This window comes from Balaenoptera physalus (genome assembly GCF_965194825.1).
Source record: "Balaenoptera physalus genome assembly, chromosome: 1".
NCBI lineage: Eukaryota > Metazoa > Chordata > Mammalia > Artiodactyla > Balaenopteridae > Balaenoptera > Balaenoptera physalus.
In genome coordinates this window covers 59,355,552-59,380,204 of record NC_138882.1, presented here as the reverse complement: position 1 = coordinate 59,380,204, position 24,653 = coordinate 59,355,552, and the positions used below count along the sequence as shown (strand labels likewise).

General features: G+C 40.1%; 1 protein-coding gene and 1 pseudogene across 2 annotated transcripts in view; both read left to right on the top strand.

Annotated features, from left to right (window-relative positions):
• The window catches only part of LOC309649456 (large ribosomal subunit protein eL32-like), a 216,587-nt pseudogene that overhangs the window by 82,235 nt on the left and 109,699 nt on the right, over positions 1–24,653 (top strand). The window lies entirely within an intron of this gene.
• Positions 14,336–24,518, top strand: PRDX6 (peroxiredoxin 6). Its single transcript, XM_082439005.1, has 5 exons — positions 14,336–14,520; positions 18,349–18,505; positions 21,840–21,986; positions 22,752–22,898; positions 24,218–24,518. The coding sequence occupies exons 1-5, from the start codon at positions 14,426–14,428 to the stop codon at positions 24,344–24,346; spliced, it is 675 nt and encodes a 224-aa protein (XP_082295131.1). The 5' UTR covers positions 14,336–14,425; the 3' UTR covers positions 24,347–24,518.

The following is a 24,653-nucleotide window of genomic DNA, read 5'->3' as shown; positions in this document are numbered from 1 at the left end:
AAAATTAGCCCAATAATCAGAGAAGAACTTGAAAATGTACCAAAAGTTCTAACTTCAAAACAAGCACTAGTTCCAGACTGTTTTACCAGAAAGTCCAACATATCTTAAAGAACAGATAATTCCTGAGCTATTTAAACTATTCAGATAATAAAAATTAGGACAAGCTTCCCAATTTACTTTATTAAGAAGTTTATCCTGACTATCAATGTTAGCAAAAATAAAATAAAATAAATCTTGGGTCATTTTCACTAATGAATAAAAATTTTTAAATCCAAAGTAAAATATTAGTAAGTCTAATTTATCAGACTATAGGATACTTTTGACAGCAAGTAACAGAAACCCTGATTCAAATTATCTTTAACAATATGGGTATTTCTTGACTCAGCAGGAAGGCTAGAGGTAGAATAAGTTTCAGGATGGGTTGTAGTTCAATCGTGTTATTAAGAATCCAGATTTTTTTTTCCATCTTTCTGCTCTGCCACTCTTGGTGTTATGTCATTCCTGGTCTTTTATAAACATGACTGCAATATTTCCAAGCAGCCAGGCACAATTCTCAGAGGAAGATGAAAAAATGACTCCCTTTGGTTTTCACTTAGGAGCAAGGACACTTTTCCCAGAAGTTGCCCTAGTGGATGGCATATCTCATTAGAAAGAGTTAGATCAAATGCCTATCCCTGAACCAATCCCGATTAATGGCATGGTTTTGTTTTAGTCTGTAGCATCAGAATCCCCTGGAAGACTTATTAAAACACATTATCACAGGGTCCAATCCCCAGTTTCTGATTCAGTAGGTCTGGTGTGGGGCCTGATAATCTGCATTTCTAATAAGTTCCCAGGTCATGCTGGATTATCTTGGACCAATTAGGACTATCTCTGGAGCTGGAGGTAAGGTCAGCTTCCCCGAGGCACCTGGCTGGATGGAAGATGGATAGATACCCGCTTAGAACTGTGGCTTACATAGCATCTTCAACAAGGAGAAATAAATTAGTACAGAAATGGCTGGACAGAGGAAAGTTGTTTTAGGCTTCCAAGAGTGGTGAGCTGTGGGAAGGTAAATATATGTGAGGAAACTAATGGAGTAAAGTTTGCTTGCAGATTTCTCTGGTGCCATCTCTGAGCTAAGAGTCTGTCTCCAGCAAAAGGAGAATTTATATACTGCCTTTAGGAAGAAAGAGGCAGGTTTTTCTGACTTTGATGCTCCTTAATTGCCTTCAGCTCAAAATAATTTTTATGTCAAAGAAAGAGGCATATTTTGAGGTGACATTCTGGTTTCCTTCAGTTTCCCATTTGACACTTTATCTTCGGAAAATTTCATACATATATTTTTTTTAATAAATTTATTTTATATTTATTTTTGGCTGCGTTGGGTCTTCATTGCTGCACACGGGCTTTCTCTAGTTGCGGTGAACGGGGGCTACCCTTCATTGCAGTGCACAGGCTTCTCGTTGCAGTGGCTTCTCTTGTTGCAGAGCATGGGCTCTAGGTGCGTGGGCTTCAGTGGTTGTGGCACGCAGGCTGAGTAGTTGTGGCTCACGTGTTCTAGAGTGCAGGCTCAGTAGTTGTGGTGCACGGGCTTAGTTGCTCCGCGACATGTGGGATCTTCCCGGACCAGGGATCGAACCCACGTTTCCTGCATTGGCAGGTGGATTCTTAACCACTGCGCTACCAGGGAAGTCCTGGAAATTTTCATATATTAAAGGCTGAGTTGGTCACTGCAGAAAGACGAGTTAGATGTTGTGAGATAAGAGATCAAGCCAAGGAGAAGAAAACCATAAATTGGAACAAGCAGAAAAGAACAAATCTAATTACACTGTCCCATATCTTAATTAGTCTCTTAGTCTTGGGAATAGGTCAGTCCAGTTAAACAGTTGTGTTTCATTTAAGGAGTCAGTGTTGCAGGTGGGCTTCCACCTAAATTCGGCCTCTGTATGTGCAAGCAATCAGGTATTTAATGAGGCATTCCTATGGAAATGTTTTTAAAAACAAATTTTAATGATAGGAGTGAATTATAAACTAAATTTTTTAGTCTGGAGGGCAGCCAGTAAAGACCATATCTAGATATGGGGCTTCATTTGATGGTGGAGTGAGGATGGCAGTGGCAGTCTTTGATGAATTTCCTGTTTTGTAGTTTGAATGCCTATAATGTTGGTGTTGGGTGTTCTGGCAAACTTTCTGAGTGGCCTACATAGCAGCAGGCATGAAGGATGTCCATATATCACATTTGTTGTGGTGATTTCTCTGAAGTTCACATCAATTCATCCAGCTGCAACTTGCAGTGCTTTGGATAAAGGGCAGTTGTAGTTCTTAGTGATTCCAAGTTCAGAAGGTTGGGAGAAAAATTGAAAACAATAATTTGGAGAGCTGTAGCCAGGTGCTGGAGGAAGCTTGAAGAATTCAGGATCCAGTACAGTTTATAGGTAAATAGTAAAATCTCAAAGACAATGAACAGGGCTAGAATCTAATATCCACAAGAGTGTGCCACTTTTTCTAGCACTGATAATTTTTCTGTCTACAATAAGACAAATTTGTTTTCAAAATAAGTTTAATCTCATTAAATTTGGCCTGATTACTTACGTAAGTGCAGCAAGAATAGTGACTGACCAAGGGTCTTTTGAGTTTGCTTTGCTGGAACTTTTCATAAGGAATCTCAGATTTGGGCTTTTAAAAAGCATCTCAAGGCTAGGAAGCCTAGCCAAGGAGTCACCACAAGACTTCACCTGTAACACCTATGGATTTGGGTGAATTCCTCTCTTCTTAAGGTCCCCAAAATATTCTGAGGTTCCTGGGCCTGCCAGGTAGTGATCTCCCTTACTCACTGTGAGGCGAGAACACTATAAGCGAGACACAAGTTGGTTTTTCAAAGTGGTCTTTATTAGCTCACTAAAGTCAACCTTACTTCCTTAAAGCTATCTGGTCAGATCTGATTCTATGCATCATTCTCAAATATGACATTCCCGTCAAAGCCTCAGTAATATAACCAATGCTTCCAATTGTGTCCTGTTATAAGGAGAACAGATTCTTATTGAAGTTATAAAAATAATTACACTGTCACAAAAATAAGAATATTCAACAAGCTTTTCCAAATTCTGGAGGGATCAAGTAGGGAGGAAAAGTCATTGTTTCACCTTTGTCCACACCTTTTCCTAACTTACCAAGTTGCTGTAAGTTAGAGATAGCTAAGAGAAAAGAGGAAAATATTTTCTTAAATCTGAAAAACAAAATATTAAAGAACCAGCAATGTTTCAAACAAAAACTCATAAAAATTATAATCATCCTCATCAGTTCATTCAGTGCCATGTAATTAATTGTTATTATGTTTAATATTGGGTTTGCAGTTTTATGAATCCACCAATTTTTCCATTAGAGTTCTGAAAATTCATGCCCAGTACAATGGTATGATCTTAAAAGTTATCAGAAGTCTGTATTCTAGAGTATCTGTCAGGGTCCTTTCCATTAATCTCTTTGAGGACAAGCAATTTTGGATCCTAGCTACCTGCAAAAGCTTTCGGGAAAGCATCAAAGTAAAACAATAACTGTGAATGGCAAGAGACTTAAAAATAGCCACGGTTAAGGATCTAATAAGAGTTTATATACAATAGACAAGAAAATTTTGTTATTTCTGTGACATATATTTTAAGATGATAACTGGAATTTGACTATAACATTATACCAGGACATTTCAGATTTCTAAGAATTTCATACAATTTCTGGAACACTTACATTAATAATATATATCCACACAAATATAACCCAAAAAGGCCAAACATCACTTCTTACTTGACTATGCTTCCCATGTAATTTGACATATCAAATAAGCCTAAATAGTTTAATATCTCTCTTTTTATAAGGAGAGAGAAAAAATCTCTTGAGATATTCTGGGGCTCTCCAAAAAATTCCCAAAGTTAGATCAGGGTCAACAGACTTCATTTAGAACTTGATTTTGGGAAGTTTGTCAAAAATGTCAAAGGTTTAAAACACAGCATTAAATAGGATCACAGGTAATTGTGACATGATTAACCAAAGTGACAACTAAAGATTTTGAAGGCAAATACAGAACGTTACATAGCTGTTAAAAATAAATGAACAAAAATCCTTAGCTCTTTTAATATTGAGAAAATTCAGTTTTTGTTAAGTAATCAAAGCCCTGTTAAAGACAACAATAAAGCACAGAAAATAATTAGATAAGACCAAAACAATCTAAAAAACAAAACATGGTATCCTAGGTAGGATTACTTAAAAGGTAAAGAAAGCTTTTATAGTCTCTTATTAAGAGCAGACCAATAATTCAAGAAAACTTTGTCATTTTAACAGAGAAATAAAATTAAATTTTAGTTTTGCATAGGGACACTATTGATTGTGAAGCTTATTTTTTAAATCCTTATAATAATTTCATTTAATTTTTAGCCAGCTTGATTACATAAGATAAAATTTTCTCTCTCCTTCTTTCTCTTCTTCCCAACTTTCTATATCCATTTAGTTTTTGTCCTTTATTCTCCTCTTTTTTTTAAAAATTCTGAACCAACTTTAAATAACCTCTAAACTAGGACAAAATTTCTTTCCATTTTCCTTAACAAAAACACAACTTTATACCTCATATCTTTTTTTTTTACCAAAATCATATCCTACTTTACTTGTATACTTGCATGCATAGTTTTTGTTCTTATTATTTCTAGTACTTTTAGTTACATGTATTGATCTAAATATTTAACTTTTAGTAATGCTAATTTTCAGTGAAAACTAAGAATCAGGCAATTGTGAACTGTTTGTCACATACTAACTTCTGTAGTAGATTGGCAAATTTATAAGTACATCATTTCATAATTTCTAGATGCATATGACTTTTTTAATAGACTTTTTTTTCAGTGTGACTAGAAGAATATGTTATTAACAGACCTAACTATCTCTTCTCTCTCTGTAATAAGAAGCTAAAATTAGATACATTTATGTTTAGCATTTAATATTTCAGTATTTTATCTTACTTGGAAATGACATAGATATTCAATGAATATCCATCATTTAATTTAATTTATTGTAAATTTAAGGATTCCAGTTACCAAAAATATTTTGGAAACTACGTTTAAGCAGACATATTTTATAAAACAATCATTGCTGAAAATGAATCACACATATAAAATGAATATATATATAAAAAACCGCAAACATCACGGAAACAAAGCATCTAAAAAGTTAAACATGTGGCTTTTCTCTCTCTCTCTTTTTACTTCTGTGCTTTACAAACATTAAGCAATTTCTTTTTATTATATTTTTGTTCTTAGATTATGAATTCATAATTTTATAACTAAATATGTAATAGAGACAACATAAGCCCATTTGACTAGTCTTAATTTATATAAGCACTTTTTTAAAGCAAATTAAATAGAGTTCTGTTACAAGTTACTTTTGGCAATACCATCTGAAGGTAGAAAAGTATCACATATACATAGCATACATACACAGACAAACATAAAGATACAGACGCAAAGAGAAATCTTACCATTTTCATTTGCAAATTTTGGCCATAAGACATGTACGAGAACACAAAACTCACTAGTTTATAAAAGAAAAGTTGGATCCAAATTGTGTTTCTGGCAGATTGAACAAGTTAAGGTTACCCACTCAGATCACTAAAGATTTTTTACTAATACTTGTGGAAAAGACTTTTAGCATTTGCATTTGCCCTTGATAGGTAATCTTACGGAGGTTATGGGCTAGATTTTGGTCAAGGAAGCTTCCATAGCAGTTCATTTTTTTAAAAAGCTTCCTTTTCCTTTTTACTTTTTTTTGTATATAGTCTAAGGTAAGAGTCCAACTTCATCCTTTTGCATGTGGATGTCCAATTTTCCCTACACCACTTGTTGAAGAGACTATCTTTCCTCATCAAGTGGCCTTGGCACCCTTGTCAAAGATTATTTGACAGTATATGTAACGGTTTATTCTGGGTTGTCTATTCTATTCCATTGGTCTATTTGTCTGTCTTTGCCAGTAACACACTATTTTGATAACTATAGGTTTGTAACATGTTTTGAAATAAAAAAAAAAATAAGACCTCCAACTTTGTCCTTCTTTTTCAAGATTATTTTGTCTAATCAACATCCCTTAGAATTCCATATGAAGTTTATGATGGATTTTTTCATTTCTGAAAAAAATAACTTTAGGATTTTGATAGGAATTGCACTGAATCTGTAAATTGCTTTGGGTAGTATTGCCAGCTTAAGTCTTCCAACCCATGAACATGGGATGTCTTGCCATTAATTTGTATCTTCTTTAATTTCTTTTAGCAATGCTTTATAGTTTTCAGTGTAGACATGTTTTAAATTTTTTATTTGTATACAATTTTTAAAGGTTACTTTCCATTTACAGTTATAACAAAATATTGGCTATATTCCCCATTTGTACAATACATCCTTGAGCCTATCTTACACGCAATGGGAAGCTGTACTTCCCACTCCCTCACTCCTATACTGCCCCTCCCCACACACACTGGTAACCGCTAGTTTGTTCTCTATATCTGTGAGTCTGCTTCCTTTTTGTTATATTCACTAGTTTGTTGTATTTTTTAGATTCCACATATAAGTGATATCATACAATATTTGTCTTTCTCTGTCTAGCTTATTTCGCTTAGCATAATACCCTCCAAGTCCATCCATGTTGCTGCAAATGGTAAAATTTCATTATTTTTTATGGCTCATTAGTATTCCACTGTACATATATACCACATCTTCTTTATCCAGCCACCTGTTGATGGACACTTAGATTGCTTCCATACCTTGACAATTGTAAATAATGCTGCTATGAACATTGGGCTGCATGTATCTTTTCAAATTACTGTTTTGGAGATTTGGGGATATATACCCAGGAGTGGAACTGCTGGGTCCTATGGTAGTTCTATTTTTAAGTTTTTTGAGAAACCTCCCTACTGTTTTCCACAGTGTCTGCACCAATTTACATTCCTACCAACAGTGTACAAGGATTCCCTTTTCTCCACATCCTTGCCAACACTGGTTATTTGTGTTCTTTTTGATAATAGCCATTCTGACAGGTGTGAGGTGACATCTCTTTGTGGTTTTGATTTGCATTTCCCTGATGATTAGTGATGTTGAGCATCTTTTCACGTGCCTGTTGGCCATCTGCATTTCCTCTTTAGAAAAATGTCTCTTCAGTTCTTCTGCCCATTTTTTAATTGGGTTGTTTGTTTGTTTTCTTTTATGTTGAGTTGTATGAGCTGTTTATATATGTTGGGTATTAATCCCTTATAGGTCATATCATTTGCAAATATTTTCTCTCATTCAGTAGGCTGTCTTTTCATTTTGTCGATGATTTCCTTTGCTGTGCAAAAGCTTTTAAGTTTAATTGGGTCCCATTTGTTTCTTTTTGCTTTTATTTCCTTTACTTTAGGAGATGGATCCCAAAAAAATATTGCTACATTTATGTCAGAGTGTCTGCCTATGTTTTCCTCTAGGAGTTTTGTAGTATCCAGTCTTACATTTAGATCTTTAATCCACTTTGAGTTTATTTTTGTATATGGTGTTAGAGAATGTTCTAATTTCATTCTTTTACATATAGCTGTCCAGTTTTCTCAGCACCACTTATTGAAGAGACTACCTTTTCTCCATTGTATATTCTTGCCTCCTTTGTTGTAGATTAACTGACCATAAGTGTGTGAGTTTATTTCTGGCCTCTCTATCCTGTTCTATTGATCTATGTATCTGTTTTTGTGCCAGTACCACACTGTTTGATTACTATAGCTTTGTAGTATAGTCTGAAGTCAGGGAGCCTGATTCTTCCAGCTCCATTGTCCTTTCTCAAGATTTGGCTACCCCAAGTAGCCAAAGTAGCTTTGGCTACTTGGGGTCTTTGGGTCTCCATACAAATTTTAAAATTTTTTGTACTAGTTCTGTAAAAAATGTCATTGGTATTTTGATAAGGATTGCATTAAATCTGTAGATTGCCTTGGTTAGTATGGTCATTTTGACAATACTGATTCTTCCAATCCAAGAATACAGTGTATCTTTCCATCTGTTTGTGTCGTCTTCAATTTCTTTCATCAGTGTCTTACAGTTTTCAGAGTACAGGTCTTTTGCCTCCTTAGGTAGGTTTACTTCTAGGTATTTTATTTTCTTTGGTGCGATGGTAAATGGGATTGTTTCCTTAATTCCTCTTTCTGATACATGTTGTTAGTGTATAGAAATGCAACAGATTTCTGTATATTAATTTTCTATCCTGCAACTTTACTGAATTCACTGATGAGCTCTAGTAGTTTTCTGGTGGCATCTTAGGATTTTCTATGTATAGTATCATGTCATCTGCAAACAGTGACAGTTTTACTTCTTCCTTTCCTATTTGGATTCATTTTATTTCTTTATTAAATAAATATTTTATTTCTTTATATTAAAAAGATCATACACCATGATCAAGTGGGATTTATCCCAGGAATGCAAGAATTCTTCAGTATCTGCAAATCAATCAATGTGATACATCACATTAACAAACTGAAGAATAAAAACCATATGTTCATCTCAATAGATACATAAAAAGCTTTTGACAAAATTCAACATCCTTTTATGATAAAAACTCCTCAGAAAGCAGGAATAGAGGGAACACACCTCAACAAAATAAATTCCATATATGAAAACCTCACAGCTTTTCAACAGTGAAAAGCTGAAAGCATTTCCTCTAAGATCAGAAATAAGACAAGGATGCCCACTCTCGCCATTTTTATTCAACATAGTTTTGGAAGTTTTAGCCACAGCAATCAGAGAAGAAAAAGAAATAAAAGGAATCTAAATAGGAAAGGAAGAAGTAAAACCGTCACTGTTTGCAGATGACACGATAGTACGTACATGTTTTAAATTTTAAACACAAAAATTCCAAGTGGTCACTCGTAATAAAGTAACTTGAGTTCTGTTACTTTAACTTCATAATCATTGAGTTATTGTTGCTTACTTCAAATCTGTTGTTTAAATGCAGGAATTATTACCACAGGAGTTGGAGACAGAAACTGTGCTAGAAGACAGCTTGAACCACAACCAATTCACTCTTGAAATAAATGAGGTCTATATACAGAGAGAGCTGATTATATAATGGAGAATTCTCCAAATTACCTTCTATGTAGAAGACCTTTTTAAAAATAAAGGATAAGTAATTAAAAAGTGCCAATCTGCAGCTAAGGTATATACATTATTAAAACTCAACAGTGACTGCAGCAATTGTTTATGATTTAGACCAGCATCAAGATTTGTCTAAGAGTACTGTATCACTAACATTGCTTGGAACAGCCAGATCTTGGTGATAATAGCAAGCAGGTTAATATTATTATTATCATTGTCACCATCTTTAAATTCTCAGAAAATCCATAGCTTGATTGCCTGTACCTGGGGAGGACTTCTCTCACCACCCAGCTTTAGTTCACCCTGGCACTAGGCCTCAAAGAATTTAAGTTTGGGAGCTAGCAGGCTGTTAGTATCCTGTGTAAAGTATCCTTTAATGACTAGATAGGTTATCTTGCACCCTTCAGCATCAGTCATCTGCTGCTCTGCTTCTAGAGTTCCTGCCACTCTCTACTCTTCTCCTGGCTGTCTCATGGCTTCTGCTTACTACCTTACCTGACCATCTTTCAGCTTCTACCCCTACTGTGAACTGCTGCCTGAATCTGTTTTCTTGCATTCCAGCCACCAAAAGAAGATCCAATAATAACGCATTTTGTACCAGGCCCCCACAAGCTGTTAGGCAGTCTGTAGGTTGATTGCCTTTGAGCCAGACACCCAGTCCTGTGCAACCACTGATGGCAAGAGTGGCAGGGCCATGTGGTCAGTTTTCCTTAGGAGGAGTCTGGGCAAGGCAGGCATTCAGATTGGTTCCTCTCCAAAACACTTCTTTTTTTTCTCCTTTTTCTTTCTTCTTCCCTTTCCCAGCTCCTATGACTTCTTTGCTCTCTGCTTTCTCTCTTTCTCTCTTTACCTTTCCCCTCCTTCCTCTCTATGACAATCTCTTTCTCTCTCTCTCTCTCTCTATATATATATACATACACACACACACACACACACACACACACACACACACACACACAGATATGAAGCTTCATGAATTGATATTCACTGCCCACTCTGTAAAAATCTTAATTTTTTTCCTTCAGAGCATCAGGCCTTTTATGCTTAAGTAAAAGCAGAAAAAAATTGGTTACCTCAACATCCTTTAAGCAATTCCAAATTGGCTTTTGGTCTTTATTATATCATGTTTTAAAATCTAATCCTTTAACCATTTATGAATAAATTTTTCCCCAAAAAAAATCATAATTTGTGAAACTTACTAAACAGTCTCTTTCAGTGTAAGCAGTAAACTTTCAGGAAAAGTGCTTTATTTGAGAAAAGAAGTGTCAGAACTTACTGCTCCAAAGCCCCTCTGAGAACGATTCATCGTTTTAGCATTTTAAAAGCTGTTTTGTTTTCATTTTTACTCCTACGTATCCTATTGGGTTGGCCAAAAAATTCGTTCAGGTTTTTCGTACGATCTTATAGGAAAACCTGAATGAACTTTTTGGCCAGCCCAATACTTTGCTTTCTTTCCAGATTGTAGGATATGATAGGGAGGAGTACCCACATAAAACATGATAAAGAAGAGCAGTGGAGAGATTATCAGCCCCACTCACACAGCAGGTTGATAGCACTGCCCTGATCAGTAGAGTTTCCTGTACTCCAGCCCTCTTTCTATTTTTTTTTTTCTGAAAAGAAAATCAAATTTAACAAGAAAGCTTTATAAGAATTGTTTTAAAAAATCATCCCACCTTCCTAAAATTAATTTCAAATTTTATATATCTCCTCCCACATGCATAAGAATTTTTACCTAGCTACAATTATAACTAGGGACATATTGCTCTTTTATTTCCAGCAGAAGGTGGGCAAGAAGCTTTGCTGTGTGCCTATAGGAAGGTGCCCAAACGCTTCTTCAATACTTTGTGCAATCTAGCTCCACACCACTATGTCTAACAGGTCACAAATATTTATCAATAACATACGGTCTAACCTTTAGGAGTTCACAACCTAGTGAGAGAGGAGACATCCTAATGTACTGTTGTTCTTCCAAATGGCCATTGCCAATCCCTTCACCTTTTCCTTCAGTCTGTCCAAAGCAGTAAGGACAGAAGAGACTATCAATCAGCCAAGAGTCAGAGCCCTCTGAAAACCCCTGCAAACCCCTCCTTCCTGTCAATCAGGAGTTAATTCTAAGGACTTCAAGTTCTCCCCAACCCTGCCAGCTGTCAGAAGACATTTTTTTCTGATAAAGCCTCCACCCTCTCTGCAAAGTAAATCCTTCCCCTTAGCCTAACTCTCCCTTTTCCACATTCTGGTCTCTCCCTGGGATGCCTCCCTGGCCCCTCCTCCTTTCTCATGGCACTTCTTGCTTTTCCCTCTACAGTGGGGCTTAGCCCACTGTAGTTTAAGTTTGGAAGCTAGCAGGCTATCAGTATCCTGTGTAAAGTATCCTTTAATGACTAGATAGGTTATCTTGCACCCTTCAGCATCAGTCACCTGCCGCTCTGCTTCTCGAGTTTCTGCCACTCTCCACTCTTCTCCTGGCTACTACATCTTCCTTCAGTGTAGTACAGAGGTTAAACTCAACTACCTACAAGAGTCAGGCAGGACAGTTGGTGTTCTTTTGACTTTGTCTGCATATTAAGTATATGGGAACATTCTCTGCTTTTACAAAGAAATATGCTCTACCTTGTTCCACCTTGAAACATATGGTCCTTAGTCAACCTTCCACTTTTACAATTTTTGCCAGAGATAGGGTTACATTAGGATGGGACTCATTTTCCTCCTAATTCTAACCTAAGAAAAATAACCAGGCAAGAGTGTGGTTAAACTGCCAATAGACAATGTCAGTAAGTGGTGGGGCGTCTTCTGAATAAATAGGAAATATATGCTCTCTTAGAAGGCGACTCTCCAGTCACTGTTTGCCAGGTGCAACATGAGCCCAGTGTGGCCAGCTCTTCTGACTTTTGAGGAGATAGAAATCCAGAAATTTTTGTGGAAAATCGCATTTTTTAGATGTTGACGGCTAACTCAAAAGAATTAAAAATGCTAGAAAGGCTAAAGCAAACAAGTCTGCAGTCGACAAGAGGACTGCCAGTGTGCAGTCTCTGGAACAGACATTTATTTTATCACAGTTGCTTAATTTATTGTACAACAGACAGTTTGATAACTATGCCTTTTCTAGAGATCCGTAATCTGTTTCTGTGTTCATTCTCCACATTTGTGGTATACCTGTATTTTCCAGCCTATCTCCACAACATTATTAATAGTGCCTTAAGTTCAAATTACCCTCCTTTTCCTCTTCTTCTCTTTCTCCCCTACAAAAGGAGTTAAAACATAGCACTTTTAAAACCAAAGCTTGGAGTCATGTTAGTTTACAGATTAACTTATATAGTAGCTTCACAGAGTTTTCCAGAGTGGCTAAGAAATTTTTCCAGTAATCTTACAACAAGTCCTTGTTCAGAGGAGAACTGAGAAAGTATGATTAGCATGCCCACACACAAAAACATCACTATGATGAAAACAAATCTTAGTATGTGAGTCACTTCTCTTCACACTGCCCTGTGCCTTTTTTCAGCCTGAGGAGCCCCACCCAGAGAATTTTTCATACCGTGGGACTCTTAACAGACTGGCACCCACCCCTCCCCACAACCCTCCATCAGCATTTACGTTTTTATCGTAACTGTATGTACATCTGCTTTCCCTGTATGAGCAGAGACTGTATCTCTTCTCTGTATCACCAGGTCTGGCACAGTGCCTAGCAAACAGTTGGCAAAGCAAGGGTTATTGCATAACCTACTATCATCATCCAAATAATAGCTACCATTTCCAGAGCACTTACTATGTAAACTAAAATAGTTGTGGAAACAGATGCAGCTGATAACTGGTTGTTTTGGCCTCGAAGTTGGGAGCTCATCCCCAAAAAGGAACACTCCAGGCACAATGGCGGCAGTAACTACTTATAGTTTACCTGCATTACCCTGGAGGCTTTCCCAGACCAGACCACCCAATCCAAGCAGCACCTCAGTTACCCTCTAGCACATAATCTTATTTTCTCTGAATAGGATTTACTGTTGTCTAATATATTCTTGGTTAAATATGTATCCCTGGGCTTCCCTGGTGGCGCAGTGGTTGAGAATCTGCCTGCCAATGCAGGGGACACGGGTTCGAGCCCTGGTCTGGGAAGATCCCACATGCCGCAGAGCAACTGGGCCCGTAAGCCACAACTACTGAGCCTGCGCGTCTGGAGCCTGTGCTCTGCAACAAGAGAGGCCGTGATAGTGAGAGGCCCGCGCACCGCGATGAAGAGGGGCCCCCGCTTGCCGCAACTTAGAGAAAGCCCTCGCGCAGAAACGAAGACCCAACACAGCCATAAATAAATAAAATATTTTTTTAAAAAATGTATCCCTCACTATAATGAAAGCTCCAAGAGAACAGTCATCTTGGCTACCTTGTGCTTGGCACATAGAAAGTAAATAAATGAATCTAAACTTCCCAATTCCTTGGGTGGCGGAGTGGACTTGCACACAATAGATCACAATAAGTATGTTTTAAAATTTATATTTAAACTTCAGGATAATTGTGTTGAATACCTTATGGTTCATTATGAACTCTGGGAGTGGAATAAAAATAAAAGTTTGGTCACATTCCCCCAAGCACTTACTGATATGGGTGCTGGAATTTTTGCTGCAACAAGAAAGCCACTTCCTCTGACGCAAGGTGCCCCACATGCTTGGGTCTTGCCACATCCTCTGATACAGAAATCAGGATGGCTAGTCTGGCTGGGGCGCTCAGGATGCCAGACGCTCACACTAACAGAGCGGGGAGTGCAGGGGTCGCCAGAACCCTCTGCCAGGAGTCGGCCGTGAGTGGGTGTGCAGGAGGGTAGCAGCGGATTCGTGCGGCTCCTCAGGGCGGCTGTCCGCCGTGGGGCTCCCATTCCTACTGCGTTCCGCTTCCTTTACCTCCAAAGCCCAGAACGCACCCCCAAGCCTCCAAAGGGCGACGTCATTGAGTCCCCTGTCACGTGAGGAGAGCGCGATAATGTCCACAGGCTCCCGGCAGGGCAGAGGCCTGGCGGGGTGCCGGACCCGGCCCAGGTCTGCCCTCACCTAGCCCAGCCCCAGACTCCCGCTGGTTCCGGACTCTCGCTCGCGCCCACGCCAGCCGCGGCCCCGCCCGCCCCGCCCACGGCCTGGCCCCGCCCCTTGTCCCGCCCATCGCTCCCGCCGCGACTCCATCTATCTAGGCTTTGCTTTGGTCCCGCCCACCCCGCCCCCTCCCGTTCCGCCCCTGGAAGCCCCATTTATCCCGCCCCACAGCACACACGCCGGAACCAGCCCGCTGGTGGTTGTCGCCTTTGCACCTAGTCCTCCTTCCGTGTCACCGCTGCCGCCATGCCTGGAGGGCTCCTTCTCGGGGACGAGGCTCCCAACTTCGAGGCCAATACTACCATCGGCCGCATCCGTTTCCATGACTATCTGGGAGACTCGTAAGTGGCCACCTCTTCACCCTACCCTGACCTCGGGTTACGCCCGGACTCAGAGGTGCCTTCCCTTGTTTCTCCCTTCCGTCCTCCTCACCGCTCAGCCCCCTGCTCGCCGCCCGCCTCCTCCCCGCACCGGTTCCTGCACGTGCCTCTCGTCGTGTGGCCCCTGCCCCGCGGCGGCCGAGCGCTGCTGGCTGGCCGCGACCCTCCGGCCCGCCCTGCGCCGGCCATTGGATCCTCTCTCGCCTTCCGTCCCCCGCGTGGTTGGGCCGGCTCCGGGGTGAGGAAGGGGGAGGGGAACAAAATTGGGATCGCGCAGGTCCCGGGTTCGGGAGGCCGGTGCGGAGGAGAGTTCGTTGTCTGTTTGCCTCTGTTTGGTAAACTGTGCAAGTAGTATGGTCCAGCCGAGGGCCGGAGAGGGTAGCATCGGCGGTCAATTCCCCGGTACTCGTGCCCAGGGTCGCACCTCCTCCCTCCCTCCCTCCGTTATGGAATTTGCTCCCTGGGGAAGGTTGGTGTCCAAGGCCAGAGTCAGAGGACACTGCTACTGGCTGAAGGTTCAGGAAGGGCCCAGCGTGTTATGTGAGGGTTCTACTTGCTGCAGTGGTATTTGCAGGCTTCTCAGCACAAAAAATTTGAAACCACCAGCTGCCAGATAGTGGCTGAAAGACTTTTTGTCCAGAACCTCCCCCAGCTGCTAGAATGTGATTTGATAACAGCTTTGGGAGGAACCCAGAACACTCTGTATGTGTGTGTGTCCTTCATTCCAGAACTTGCAACACCTTGAGGGAAGGGCTGTCTGAGGTTGTTCAGTTGCAGTGGCCATGGATAGCCAAGCACCTGGACACCCGTACCTTCCCCCTTTGAGACCCTTTTGTTTCACTGCAGAGTGCCTCTCACTGCCCCCTCCCCCTTCTGCCTCGCTTCCAGCCGCAGGGAGACTTGCCAAATTGGTGACCCATGATCTAGCCTGGCAATCATACCTTTATGACTAGGAGTATATTGGCGTTACTGTGGTTTTACAGCTCCTGAATCGGCAAACTTTAAGTTGATTAGATTTAATGTGAAACATTCCAGATGTGTCTAGTTATATTATGGTTCTGGAGTTCCAGTGGCCCCACTACACTGTGGTCTAAGGTGTTAGAATTCCTTCTTGCTTTGTATCCCTTTTATATACAGTGTCCAGGTACATATATTACAGACAGAGGGTGCAGTTTATGAGATTAATCAAGGATTGGACAGGCCTGTGCAGAGCACCTGGGAGAGATTCTTATACCTTAGGCCTAACCAACCCCTTACAGTCCCTTAAATCCATTTTCCAGCTACTGATTAAGGGAAGAGCTAAGTTTTTTGCAAGAGAGGACTACGCTAGAGAAAGGATGAGAAATGGTACATTCAGCCAATAAAGGCAGGGAAAGACTTCAGAAATACAGACTACGTCCAGTCTCATACTCGGAATTTAGGTATTGGTATTTCTCCAGAACTCCATGGGATTTTCAGATAATGTTCCTTCCCATTCCTACCTACAGCCCTCACCCCCATAAAACAAAATTTTCCCAGAACTCTTAGGTTGTAGATAAATATTAATATAAAGCATATTTACCGTAGCAATAGTTATAAATGATGTCACTATTTAAGCTAACCCTATTCGTTTGGGATTTTTTTGTTGTCATTTATTGTCCTCGATCTATCTTAATTTGATTAAAAGTGGTACCTTCTCAGGGAGCCATAAGTAGGAAGATGAGAAAACTATCTGCATCTATAAACAAAAATAGACAAGTCTGCCTTGGGTCAGGCATGGGATAGTACTATTCCCCGCCCTACCCCGAAAATAAGTTTGAGCCCTTTATATCATTGTAATACATGGATTTTTGCCCGATATAATTTTATCAAACTCCATTCTTAATGTGATTTCAATTCATACTATCAATTTTTGATCCAGGTGTGTTTTGGAGAAAATTAATTTCAAACATTACAGGTTCTACCCTGCCCCTGACAGCTGGAAACAACTAAGGGGCTTGGGTGCTGCATTTAGTGAGTTTATTGAGGCCAGTCACTGTTTCTGTATGTGTGTGGTATAAGCAGCTTCCTCACAGTACATCTTCACCAAACAAAACATGGGTTTTCTGGGGGTTAGTGAGTGGGGACCCCTCCCTTAAATGAAGAAACCTTTTGTCTTTTGAAAATGAGGAAAAAGGAAAGGGGATAATGTAATTGTATTCCTCTGAAGAGCAGCAGTAGGGAGACTTAGAGGGGAGGCAGGCCATAGTAAGACATTCCCAGAGTTTATCCTGTTCCTAGCCATGTGGCAAACTATAGAGTTTTGGCTTCTGGGAGAGGGGAGGATGTGAAGTGGCCTCAAACAAGTTCCTTAACGTGATTCAGCAATACAGTCTCTTGACTCACAATGGAAAGAGAATGCCTGATTTTTCTAATTAATCACCTCTTTAACAATACAGGAAGACGTGCCCTGCTCATTTTTTCTCAAGTTCTGGAGACTTTCCTTAAGTCTCATCTGACCCTTAAACAGATCCTTTACCACAGACTCTAAAGCCTAAATTTTACTCATAGCTAACTTATTTCAAAATATACATATGTCTTATTGCCCTTTATCAAAAGTAAACATACCACACCCCTCCACAATCGTAAAAATATTACCTCTCTCTTTCCAGTCTTGCCATAGGGCCATCCATCCTTTTTGTAAGAAGGTCTTTTCCTTTCCTGAAACCTTGGGAGTTGAGTGGCAGATGTAGCTGGGAATTAGGTACCTTGAATTAGGTACCTTGTCTCTGCTTTCTTCTTTGTGCTTCAGGAAACTTGGCAAACTTTAGGGAGGTCAGCTTGGCATCTAGGCTAGAGTTAGTCATCTACTAGTTTAGGATCCTGCTTTAACGTTGTTAAGTCAACAGGAGTGTGGAAACTGCGTGTTAGGTTTTCCTTTTCAGTCGAAAGAGTAGTTTCTGTTGCCCAGGAGAAGGAAACAGTACTCCAAAGTTCTTGGTGACTTTTAGCTTGAAATGTGCTTAAAACTTACGCCAGTTTAACCTTAGGCAATGATGATTTAGATATTAGTATTTCCCTAAGAATCTGTAGTTGTAGAAATCGACATTGGAGGCTATCATTTTTCTACCCACTTAGTCTAATGCAAAAAGAAGAATAAACTGCAAATGAAGAGATAAGTAAAACTCTTAAAATACTGTTGTTTGGTCAGGGTACAAATATTGGGTGTCCTGTTTAGCAGGTTAGATCAGTAAACTAGTTTTTACAAAAGTTTTTATATCTGTTCACTTCAAAGAACCAAGTGTCAGCTTTCATTTTACATATAAATAGAGGATAGAAGCCTCTTTATTTCAGATTACATAATCTGTTTATTATTGTAGTCAGGCATTGGTCTAGATTCAGGGCATATTGGAACATCCATTATTGGAGGTGAATGTCAGCATATCTGTGCTTAGAAAAAAATGTAGAAAGGGTAAAAAGAAAAAAAAAATTATTTCAATAAGTACTTGGTTTACGTAGCACAGATTTCATTAGCTGAAAAGGACTCAGGGTGGCTCTAGAGTTATTAAAGGAGGCAACATCCTTACAGTCTCTTTAAATATTTATCATGTTGAATTTCATATCTTTGATTGAATTGGGCTTTAAACATAGGCTTTTCTGGAGATAAGATCAAAAAGCATTCCTCAACAGAAAAGTTTAAAAGTAATTGTCTTCATAAGCATTCATTTGAAAAAGAAAGTCATTTTTGATCTAGGATTTGTGATTTTTCATTGTACATGATGCTGGTGATAATCTCTTCATTCAACTGTGACCTTCTTTTCCTTCATGCAGATGGGGCATTCTCTTCTCCCACCCTCGGGACTTTACCCCAGTGTGTACCACGGAGCTTGGCAGAGCAGCAAAGCTGGCACCAGAATTTGCCAAGAGGAACGTTAAGATGATTGCCCTTTCAGTAGACAGTGTTGAAGACCATCTTGCCTGGAGCAAGGTACAGTACCCGTTGGCATATGCTTTGAGGTTACAGATTAAGCTATAAATTTTATAGAGTAGCTTGGTTTTTTGAGGTGAAGGTACAAGAAAGGCTCAGATTCAGACTTCACTGATTATTTGAAAGTCTGACTTGGACTGCACAGTGACCTCCACCTTGCTAAATCCAGTGGTCAGTTCTCAGCCCCCTTCTTTCTTGGCTTCCAGGACACCACTTCTCTAGCTGTTCCTGCTCGTGTGCGGCATGAGCTGCCTCATCTCCCAACTCCTAATACTGAATATATGCTGGAGTTGCCCTGGACTCACTTCCTGGACCTCTTCTCTTTTTATCTACACTCTTCACCTTGGTAAACTCATCCACCCACATCTATATGCTATGATTCCCAAATTTCCATCTCTAGGCCAGACTCTCCTGGCTTCCAGATTGGTGAAACCACTGCCTACAGCATCTCCCCTGGGATGTCCTATCATCTCAAATCCAGCATGTCTAAAACGGGGCTCCTGTTCTTAATCCCAGGGTCTTACTCATCTCAGCTAATGGCATCTGCATTTTTGTAGTCGCTCAGGCCAAAAATCCAGGAGTCATCCTTAATTCCTCTGGTTTTTTCACTTCACATGTCTGATTCATCAGCTAACTTGCCTGCTCTACCTTCAAAATATATCCAGAATCCTGTTTGGAAGACTCTTTCCCCAGGTATCTTTGTGGCTTGCCCTCACATCTTTCAGGTCTCAACTCAAATGATACCCATTAAGGCCACCCTTGGCCTCCTTGTCTAAAATTATAACTCCCCTCTGTACTCCCCATCCTCCCCTGATTTGTCTCCTTAGCACTTGTCACCGTCTAAAATACTCTGCACGTTGCTGATTTCGTTTGTTTCTCCCCACCAGAGTGGAGGCTCAGCAGGGCAGACTCCTGTTTCTTGCACTGCTGGAACAGTCCTCAGTACTCAGGACCTCCTAGGCAGGCAGGCAGTCTGTATTTGTCAAATGAAGGAACTGAAGGAACTGTCTACTCCCAACCAAAGGATTTACTTGGATAATAAATGTGGTGGCCTAGATTTAACTTGAGAGCATTTTAATGACTTTGCTACAGTGTCTACTAAATAATGATAGGGAACTTTCAAAGGATGCTTACTGTGCACTAGGCACTATGTCAGGCACTTCACATGCAACTGAATGTACGATGTAGTGCTGACTTGTGAGCTGGCCACCTGGGGCTGCATCCCATGGCCACTTTATACCAGTTAATTCTAAGTGTCTGAGATTAGAAGAATCATGTATAGGAGAAAAGGGAAGGCATTTCTCTTTCTTGAGGTGGACTGTTTTCATTCCTTACACTTGGCTGTGAATGGTCACTGGCATTTCCACAGTATTCTCACAGGCAGTTTCTCATTAGTTTCTGGGAGCAGCCCTTCAGGGGAGATATATGGTTCCTGCCCCCAGCTTTTCAGATGAGAATACTTTTTTCACCCAGGCAGCTGGAAGGACACACTAAAGATTTCCCTGCAAGAAAATGGTGGCAGTAGGATTTGAACCCCAAACCAATACTCTCGTTGATACTAGATGATAGAGAGTAGGAATTTGCTTGATTTTAGGATAAAGCCAAAGCATATTGTTCTTTGCTTTTCGTGGGTGTAATGTAATGCCTATCATGCGAATGGCAGGGCTAAGAATTACTGCAGAGCAATCATTGAAGGTACAGGTGGCTGAAGGAAGAGTTTATAGCCAATTATATAATACCCTTTAAAGTATAGGAACACACCCAGGTTCGTTTTCACGGGTGAGCTTGTGCCTTAGAATTTTCAAAATTGTGATTGCATTAAATAGGAAACAAGTCCCAACTTTCAGAAGCAGTGCCCAAACTTTGACACACAACTGGTTACGCAGGAAACCTCAAGGTGCCTCTAGCATGAAACCATATTGATTGTTATTTTAGCTGTGGCGACCTGATAGACCGCCAGTGACAGCAGAAGGGAAGTTAAGCTAATAAAATTAAGAAACATGTTAAAATTTGTTGTTATCCATTTCAAAGTTCATCAATGCCCCTTTTATCCTATGGCGTCTCTGTTGAGAAATCCACCAAGGTTCTATATCTGCTATGCCATCAACTCCTGTTTTACTTTCAAGGCTCCACATAATAAATAGACCTTATTCCAGCTTTAACGCCTCTTTTTCACTACTTCCTAAAACTCTACCCAGATAAATTCCTCTTTCGCTAGTCAATAGTTTATGCTCAGACTTGCCTACATGTTTCATTAATTTTGCTCCCCCTCCCTAGAATGCCTTTTTTTGCCCTGTGAAAATTTTATCCACCCTTCAAAGGCCCAGGTAAAAGTCATACGCCTTTCTTGAAGCCTCTCCTAACTCAGCAGTCTTACAAATGGGGATGCTGGTGTACTTCAGCATTTGCCATTTACATATTACCGTCTTGGCGTTTGTTGCTACTCCTTACGGCAATCATCCAACTAAATTAGAAGTTCCTTTAAAGGCAGGAACCATGTCTTCCTCATCTGTATCCCACACGTACTTACCATAATGCTTAGCCCACCTTAAGTGCAGTGTAAACACCAGATCAAATAACGAAGCTAGATTTTTTTTTTCTCCCCAAAACTTCCCAGGATAGAAAAATGAATGAAGTTTTTAACTAGGGGAGGAAGGGATAGAGAGTGGAAGCAAGTACATTATTGTCCTTTAGTTCAGACTTGAAATGCTTTGTTTTTATGTGGATTTCACCCTAGTGTAAATTCACCTCTGCCTTTTCACCCATTTTTACCTTTGACTTGTCCTTGAAGTGAATATTCAACTCTCCATTCTTGTGTTTGCTTTAAGTTTTGTGTTTTCTTTTCATGTCTTAATATCTTTGTTACAGTAGCTTAATGTCTGAGTCAGGGTGCTTTTGAGGCAGGGGCCAGATCTATAAAATTATCTTTGTACGTGCTATAATTTCTGGATGTGAACTCATCGTTACTGATGGTTTTTATAGTGTTTGGGTACGCAGAGGTACTCTGGATTGAAGTCTAACTCTATATTATTCAACTTTTAAAGAGTTTAATGCTGCTTTCTCAGAGGAGTAAACGCCTGCTGAATTTTAAGAGACTTGGGCATGAGAAGGCTCTAGGTTATGACCTAAGTACTACACCCTACCATTATTCCTGTCAATGAACAGTTGGGATGAGGAGTGTTCATTCATTAATTTTCTTATTAAAATTGCTTAGAGAAATTATGATGATTATGGTCCTCTCTTCCCTGCCTTACAAGATGATGACTGTTAACTGATTGAATTCAGAGGATATGCCTGGTTTAGATTTCTCTTTTCTCTTTCCCCTGCATTTCAGGATATCAATGCTTACAATGGTGACGAGCCCACAGAAAAGTTACCTTTTCCCATCATTGATGATAAGAATCGGGACCTTGCCATCCAGTTGGGCATGCTGGACCCAGCAGAGAAGGACGAAAAGGGCATGCCTGTAACAGCTCGTGTGGTGAGTTGTATACGTCCATTACCTAGTCATTGTGACTGACCAGGCTACATATGTCCAAGTAAATGCTTGGACCAACTAAAGGAAATGGGGGACTATGTCCAATTAGGATATAAGTGTCCTGGTGGCACTCTCACTTTTTATCTAAATGCTGGTACAAAGTAAAATTTTTCAGCTAAACTTTTAAACTGCTTAATTCACAACTTTTGAAAATACATTAAAATAGTTATCCTAGGATGTCACCTGGAATTGAGAAATCTTTTTCTGTAGTCCTCCTGACGGCCCACTCTTTAAGGCGGTGGGTCATAGCCTTCTTCATAAGGCATCCCTGGTTTTGAATTCTTATTTGTTCTGTCCGTACCCACTAGAGAACAAACTTATTCTCACATCTGCAGAAATATACAACAATTTGAGGACCGGGATCAACTCCCATTAGTATTATTTCTATGATAATCTTCCGTAGTTAACATAGTTACCTTCCTGAGGCCTTTCCTGGATTCAGTTCGCAAATCAGTTTTTCTTACTGAGACAGCCAGAGCCAAATATAATTTCCTTCAAGTTTAGAAATATAACATGGAGAAGAAAATCATATCTACTCCAGCCACCCAGTTTGTTTGGTGTATCTTTCTAGATATTTGCAGATTTTTGTTGTTGTTTTGTTTTGTTATACCCTTGAACATTTTTAATGACTTAAGAGCCTTCTAAGAGGCTTTAGTATCAAAAACATTCAAAGAGTTCTTCCTGTTTATATGTCTGTGTGCTTTGCAGGTATTTATTTTTGGTCCTGATAAGAAGCTAAAACTGTCCATCCTCTACCCGGCTACCACTGGCAGGAACTTTGATGAGATTCTCCGAGTAATTATCTCTCTCCAGCTGACAGCAGAAAAGAGGGTTGCCACCCCAGTTGATTGGAAGGTAAAGATGTTAAAAGGGCAGATACCCAACTTGCCTGGAAGGCCTGTGGGGCCAGTCTCTCAGTGGCTACCTCCAGGGTCAGTGTTACGTGGGGCTCTTGTTTCTGGCATGCAAGTACACTGGGAGGACGTTTCCTCCTGGCTGAGTTTAAGATTTGCTGAGAGGCCATTTTCAGGGTCTTTAACCCTTTTATACAAACTCCCTGTATTTCTAACTTTTAGATTATTTGGACAAATTAATTGGTCAGAATGATTCCTTTTCCTAATAAAAGGATTTTTTAAAAAACCTTTAACTCTTCCCTGATGGCAAAATATTTATAGCAGAACTTAGACTGGCCACTTCAGTCATGGGTATAAACCTATGTGGTATATTAATGTCTTGAAACATTTCATTTCTCTTAAGCGTCAGTCTTTTACACCTATGTAGAATTCTCTGAAACCTGTTCATGAACTTTTAATCTCTAAGATTCCTGCCATATGTAGGACATGGATAATATCACAAGAGTGTCTTACCATTGCTACATTTTTTTAATATGCTAACCTGAACACCTGGTTTTGTTATTTTGTTTCTTCTGACAGACAAACAATTTATATTCTGTATCCATTCTTTGATCATATGTTTATTGAGCCCAGACAATAGACACTGGGATGCAGCAATGAACAATCAGTGTAAAGTCCCTGCCCTCATAGAACTTAAATTCCAGTTGGTAGAGACAAACAATAAACAAGTTTATAGTATATTAGGTAACGATAAGTGCGACAGAGAGTAATCAAGCAGAGGTGGGGCGAAGGGGAGCACAGGTGGGAGGGTTGGTTTTATATTTGGCTGTCAAGAAAGGCCCTTCTCTGAAGGGACCTTTGGGAAGGACATGAAGAAAGTGAGAGACCAAGTCACGCATATTTAGGAGGGAAGAGCATGGCAGGCTTGAAGGAACAGCTAAGAAGCTTTTCTAATAGTGAGCTTGGCATGTTCAAGGAATAGGAGAGCCACCATGCTGGAAAAGCAGCAGCAGGAGGTGTGGGGAGAGGCCGGGGATGGGAGAGGAAGCCGGATTCAGTCACGCAGGGCAATGATAAGGACTTAGGTGGCAAGCCATTAATAGATTTAAAACAGGACTATTTCTTGTTAAGGTGGGGAAATACTTCCCTTCCCAGAAGTGTCAAAGATCAACTTGTGAAAACAAAATTCCTCAGAGGGGATAGAGCAAAGGAGATTTGATTATTCTCATCAGCAACTGTAGCTACTTTTCTAAAGTTAATTATTGCCTTTAGCCTTCACTATAAGATTGAATTTCACCATTCACAATGTCTTTTCAATAGAATGGAGACAGCGTGATGGTCCTTCCAACCATCCCTGAAGAGGAAGCCAAAAAACTTTTCCCTAAAGGAGTCTTCACCAAAGAGCTCCCATCTGGCAAGAAATACCTCCGCTACACCCCCCAGCCATAGGCTCTCCACGGAGTTGGTGCTGGAGCTGCTCACTGAGCACCGTGAGCCAGAGGATGCCAGCTGCCCATCATGTTTTCCTGCAGCAGTACCATAAAAACATCCTGGTGTGATCACAGCCAAGGTCTTTAGGTTGCTATACTACTGGCTTATTAAATGAAAATGGCACTGAAAATTCCTTGGGATTCTTTGCTCTGTGCCTTTAGCAGCATTCTCTTCTGTTCATATATCTTAGCATTCTCTGCTGACTCTCTTTGAAATTTGAGGCTCATCTTGTTGGATCTCTGCAGGGTTTATGACCAACAAGGTG

Coding starts and splice junctions, on each gene's coding strand:
- PRDX6 (XM_082439005.1), top strand. CDS start 14,426: ATGCCTGGAGGGCTCCTTCTCGGGGACGAGGCTCCCAACTTCGAGGCC. Junction 21,987..22,751: donor TGCCTGTAACAGCTCGTGTG/GTGAGTTGTATA, acceptor TGTGCTTTGCAG/GTATTTATTTTTGGTCCTGA. Junction 22,899..24,217: donor CCACCCCAGTTGATTGGAAG/GTAAAGATGTTA, acceptor TCTTTTCAATAG/AATGGAGACAGCGTGATGGT.